General features: G+C 38.3%; 1 protein-coding gene across 1 annotated transcript; it reads right to left on the bottom strand.

The window, feature by feature from the left end:
- Positions 1-1,345: 1,345 nt before the first annotated feature.
- On the bottom strand, positions 1,346-2,328 carry LOC101560728 (olfactory receptor 10A5). The gene has a single exon (XM_004647861.1). It carries the CDS (start codon positions 2,310-2,312, stop codon positions 1,359-1,361), a length of 954 nt encoding a protein of 317 aa, XP_004647918.1. The 5' UTR covers positions 2,313-2,328; the 3' UTR covers positions 1,346-1,358.
- Between the last annotated feature and the right edge of the window lie 3,859 nt (positions 2,329-6,187).

The following is a 6,187-nucleotide window of genomic DNA, read 5'->3' as shown; positions in this document are numbered from 1 at the left end:
ATTATTGAGATTATAAACACATACATACAGATTACTGACCTACTTTCCTATATACATAGTGCAGATCAGTAAGCTTAAGAGAACTAACACTGCATCAAGGGATTGAAAAGTGAAACAAGTCAGTATGGAGAACTATTCAGTGGTAGGGATAACAAGATTTTCTGTCTGATAAATGGTCAGATTTGGCTAATGATGAAGAAAGTGACAAGATGATTATTGATAGATTTTGCCTTCTTTTAGAATGTAGGTCTCCATGTTAGAAGTAGTAGAAGGTTCATACTACCCCAAGTGTATGTTGCACAGTGATATAAATGCCAGGTAATACTATGTCAAAGAAGTATTAAAATATCAATTGAAACAATAAGAAAAGTCTATGATACAGAGAGAAATTTTTGAAATTGATAGTAACAGATCTAAAACCCTCTGTCTCATTTTTTTCTTTACTTAGCTTTGTTTCTTTTCTCTCTCTCTCTTGCTCTCTCTCTCTCTCTCTCTCTCTCTCTCTCTCTCTTTCTTTTTTTGAGACATTGTCTCCCTAAGCAGTTTGGGCTGGTCTTGTGCTCACTTTGTAGCCCCCAGGCTGATCTTGAATTCATAGCAATCCTCCTGTCTCAATTTCTCAACTGCTGGGATTACTGGCATGTGATTACATGTCTGGGGTTCCAGGGCTGCACATGTCATGTAGGTCCAGGAATCAAACTCAGGATCTTGTGCTTGCTAGGTAGGTGCTCTACTTTACTTAGCTTTCTAAAAGCCTACTTAGCTTTCTAAAAGCTTTCCCTAGCCCTACTTTACTTAGCTTTCTAAAAGCCATTTCAACTACTGAGTTCCACCCAATAGAGCAATCTCAAATATAAGACTGATGGCTTTTCATCATAACTTCAGGTATTTTCTTTTTTTATTACTTTTGAGACAGGGTTTCTCACTATGCAGTTTGAGCTGGCCTTGTGCTCAGTTTTGTGGGCCCCAGGCTGGTCTTGAACTCGCAAAGATCCTGTATCAACCTCCTGAGTGCTGGGATTATAGGCATGTGCCACCATGCCCAGTTCTGGGGCTCCACGGTGGGCACTGGCCTCCAGGGCCCCCGGACATATGGGGCCAAGGATTGAACTCGGTCCTTGTGCTTGCTGGGTAGGTGCTTATGCCTCTGAGCTATCTCTCCAACTCCAGGTATATTTCTTCTTCTTCTTCTTCTTTTTTTTTTTTTGTGGACGGCTCAGCCCACCCTGGGGGTGGGGACTGGCACGCAAGTGGTGCTGGGGATTGAACTGCGTCCCTGTGCTTTTGCCTAAGCTTGCCTACACAGGTGCTTTAAACTGCTGAGCTATCTCGCCAGCCCTAGGTATACGTCTTAATGTCTATAGGATATGGATTCTAAGGGCAAGGACCTTGTGGAAGGTCCGGCTGAGGGCATTCTTCACCTCATTATTCCTCAGGCTGTAGATGATGGGGTTCAACATGGGAGTCACAACAGTGTAGGACAATGATAATAATTTCTTGCTCTCAGGAGAATTATTTGATTTGGGCCGGAAATATGTAAGGCTTAAAGATACATAGAAAAGGGAGACCACAAGGAGATGGGAAGAGCAGGTGGAGAAAGCCTTACGCTTCCCTCTAGCTGATGGAATCTTGAGGATGGCAGCAGCGATGCGTGAGTAGGAGCATAGGATCAGCAAGCAGGGTATCATGACCACCAGAATGGTTCCAACAATGGCATAGATCTCAAAGAGCGCCGTGTCTGCACAGACCAGCTTCAGAACAGGTGGGCTGTCACAGAAGAAGTGGTTCACTTTGTTGGTGGCACAGAATGGGAAACTGAAGAGCCACGTGGTCTGCACAGTGGCTACAGGAAATCCTGGAAACCAGGAGGCTACAGCCAGTTTGGTGCATGTCCTCTGGTTCATGAGGACTGGGTAATGCAAGGGACTGCAGATGGCTACATAGCGGTCGTATGCCATGGTGGCCAAGAGGAAGCATTCATCCACTCCAAAGAAGAAGGAGAAATACATCTGAGTGGCGCAGCCCAGGAAGGAGATGGTTGTGTCCTGGGAAAGCAGGGTTCTTAACATTTTAGGTACAATGACTAGGTTGAGGCCAACCTCCAAGAAGGACAAGTTCCTGAGAAAGAAGTACATGGGGCTGTGCAGCATGGGGTCAGCCAAGGTAACCAGAATGATGAGGTTGTTTCCCATCAGGGTGACCAGGTAGATGATGAGAAATACCAGGAAGAGCAAGGACTGTATTTCAGTAGGTAGGGAGGAAAAGCTCATGAGGATAAAGTCACTTATTCTTGTCCAGTTTCCTCCAGCCATAGGAATAATTTTAAATCTCCAGAGTGATCATGGAGAGGGATTGTTCATTGCAGTAATCACATTTTGCATATGGCATACTTCTTCTTACTGTTAGAGAATTAGACAAGGTTAGGATCTTGAGTTTCATATTAACCTAAACAGAGTTGTTGCCAAGTCAGAATCACGAGTCAGAATCAAGTAGATAAGGAAGGACACATGTTGAAACACAATGACTTTCCTGAGAATATCTAAACTTTTGAGAAGCATGACCAATGTTAATGATCTGATTAAAAAATACAAAAGTGCCTTTTCCAAAAACTCTAGAAAAAATATGCAAAATATATAATTATTTTTACTGTCGTCACGAATCTCCCTTGCTTGTATAGAATTTGAGAGTTTAGTAGCTAACATATATTGAAAACAGCTTGTTTGTATATCTTTGTTCTTTCTCTCTGCTTTTCATCTGCAACTTTATTCAGTTTGTTTAAATATTTAACAACTCTAAAGTATTTATTTCTTGGTTTGACAAAAAATTTCTCTTTTCAGGAGAAAATAGTTATATGCACTACTATGTGGGTAGTTCGGTTTCTTCCTTTAGTCCTTTTCTGATCAGTGAATCATGTTTTTCAATATTTTCCTGTGTATCTTTATTCTCTTACATTTCTAGTCTTTCCATGAAGACTCTGATCTCAGAGAAATTAGAGAATAGTAGTTAAGTGGTTTTCTACATTCAGTTGAATCACGATGTTGTATTATGTCTTTTAATTCTTAGTTAAGCTTCAAAAGGCTTTCTTCTCTTATTTTGGAGTCTAGAATGTTGAATTCCATTGGAGATAAAAAGACACACCATAGTAGATAATATACAGGCTAAGAGAATGGGATAAATGAAAAATTCACATAGCTAAGGAGCTATCATAAGAAAATAATATATTAGGAGATGTGAAGACCAGCATTAGTACAAAGTATAAAACATTCAAACATGTGGTCAGTGTTCTGAAGATTTTGTGTTGGTATTCTCATAAGAAAATAATATATTAGGAGAAGTGAAGACCAGCATTAGTACAAGGTATAAAACATACAAACACGTGGTCAGAGTTCTGAAGATTTTGTGTTAGTATTCCTTTTTATCTTTTTTTTTTTTTTTCAGAACCCGGGATTGAACTCAGGCCCTGGCACTTGCCAGGGAAGTGCTTATTACACTGAGCCATCTCTCCAGCCCCTCCTTTCTTTCTATGCTAAGGAATTTGGTCTACATTCTATCTGTCAAGAAATTCACTTAAATCTTCAAATTGCAGAATGATGCTTTCATATATAAGTCATGGAGAAAGATCACTCTGATGTTCTGAGATTAATTCATATGATGTGGCACTAGGGAGGGATCAAAAGCTCCATGCCTGGTATCAAGACCATGGGTTATCTCCTCACTACTATCAGTGTTCAGTAACAAGTTCTTTACAAGCAACATGGGAAATACAAAGTTACCAGAGGGGGCAAAATACTAGTCAGATCCTGGTCAATAATTTTTTATGTCTTTGTTGTATTTAGCACTCCAAGCATCTGGAAGGGAAAAGACCATCAGTTTTAGAAAATAATTATGGTCAAACTGATCTAATAGTTCTTCAAACTATACCATGTCTGTAGTTTCAAGCTCAACTTATAAGAAAATACAATTAAAAAAACAATAATTGGGCCAAAGATGCAGCAAAAAGATACATGCAGTGAACAATTTTCCTGTTATTGGAAGGCAGGGCAGCCCACGGCCTTTCAGAGTAAGGAGAGAGGAAGACATGGCAGATGTGCAGACACAAGAGCTGGGATTAAGGCAATGAACTCAAGACATCAGAGTACTTGTTTCCTCTTTGAAAAAGAGTTCAGAAGAAACAGGTGAGGAATACAATTGTTTTTACTGTTTACTGTCAATAAGCTTCATAAAATATCGAATATCAAATAAAAACTCATGAAAATGAGTTGTAAGCCAGAAATAAGCATGATGGGAGAACCAGCCATGAATTCTGAATTCAATGGCTGTGGATCACAGTGCTTGAAATGTATGAAATATGAATTAATAAATTAAAGTGAAAGTTTGTGAAGTTATACCCATATTATTGGGGAAAATTACAAAACATAAAATCGTGATGAAATAAAATACAGAAAGAATCCACTTATTAGATATTCCAGAAAGGTAAGACAAAGAAAAGAGAAAGAAAATAATATTCAAGTAAGTGTCAGGGTAGTAATACACATCCCTGATCCAAAGGAAATATGACATTTTAAATTGAAAGAATTCCTAGGTACAAAAGAAAATAAATTTTAAGACATTTATACAAACATGTCTTAAATGACAGTTCAAAATATTTTTGGAAATAGAAACAAATTCTGTTATGTAGCCAGATTAGAAAAATGATTAAAATAGCACAAAACAAAAAGTACTCTTTTAAACCACAACCATGGAAAAAGTAAAAAAATTTCATTACTATTAATGCATCTATATTTATTTCTTTATTATTATTTATGTTATTATTATTAGTAGTAGTAGTAGTAGTACTAGTAGTTACTACTAGTTCCAGGGCTGTTGTCCTGAGATACATCCCAGACTTTTAATTATTTAAGATTTTGGTACAGGGTCTTGATAAATTTCCCAGTAACTCATGGTAGGCTCTAATTTGATGTCTTCACTCCTCAGCTTCCTAGAGTGATGGCATTACAAGCATGTAACACCACACTGGGATCATATATAAATATTAGTTAAGATTTCAAGGATTTATCAATGTGCACATTAGAACAGGTAACAGAAATTAGCGACAGCACCAAGCACTGCTGCTGATTGGATTAAATGCATTGTTCAGACATTGCAGATGTAAATGTAAGTCGTCCAGCCACTCTGGCACATAGTTTAGCAATTCTTTGAAACAGCAAAGTAGGAGAATGCCATACCACACAGTAAGAGTACTTCAGGCTATTTATCTAAGAGAAAGGCTTATAATGAGACAGAAACATGTGTGCTAGACTGGGAATATAGCTTAGTGGCACAGTGCCTGCCTTAGATGTGCAAGGTCCTGAGTTGAGTTCTTGATTCCAAGAAAAAGAGTTTACGGGTGCTGCAGTCATAAAAAATCCAAACTGATAATAATCCAGATATCTGTCAATGGGTAAATGATCAATTACATTTACAGTAATATTCCTATACCTTGGTATACTTTTTCAGCAACAAAAAATGACAAACTATTAATATTAATGAACAACATAAGTACATTTTCAGAAAATTATGCTGAATAAAAAGAGACATATTGTTCTACTTATATAACTTTTTAAATGTATTTAGTACAGGGTCTACAGGGTCTCACTACACAGATCAGACTCGAAGTGATCCTTCTGTTTTTCAGCCTCCCAAGCTCTGGCGTTACAGGCACGTGCCACCACGCCCAGTCTCAACCGCCATCTCAGCGTGCCCTGAGGGTGGGTCAGGCACAGCATGCTGGGAATCGAACCGTGGTCCCTGTGTCTGCATAAGCTAGCACTTTAATCTGCTGAGCTATTATATAACATTTTTTAAATAACAAAATTTTAGAAATGGAAAACGAAGAGTGATTGCCAGTGGTTACACAGGAATGTGGGCATGGAAGGGAAGTGCGGCCACCTATGGAAATCTATCAGGAGGGATTTTCAGAGTAATAGCACAGTGCACATTTTGATTGCAGTACTGTCAGTATTTGGACTGTGATATTGTCCTACAGGTTTTATTTCCTATGTCTGCATGCAAAGCTACAGTTGTTTTAGGCAAAGTTTAAAATACAGAAAAACTCAGCTGTAAACATTTGTATAATATGTGTTGATATTTTCCTTTATGTTAAGGTATGTTAGAGCTCAATCACTGTTACTCTAATAACAAAATAAAT

This window comes from Octodon degus, unplaced genomic scaffold (assembly GCF_000260255.1).
Source record: "Octodon degus isolate 3935 unplaced genomic scaffold, OctDeg1.0 scaffold00334, whole genome shotgun sequence".
NCBI lineage: Eukaryota > Metazoa > Chordata > Mammalia > Rodentia > Octodontidae > Octodon > Octodon degus.
This window is presented reverse-complemented; position numbering and strand designations above follow the sequence as displayed.

Coding starts and splice junctions, on each gene's coding strand:
- LOC101560728 (XM_004647861.1), bottom strand. CDS start 2,312: ATGGCTGGAGGAAACTGGACAAGAATAAGTGACTTTATCCTCATGAGC.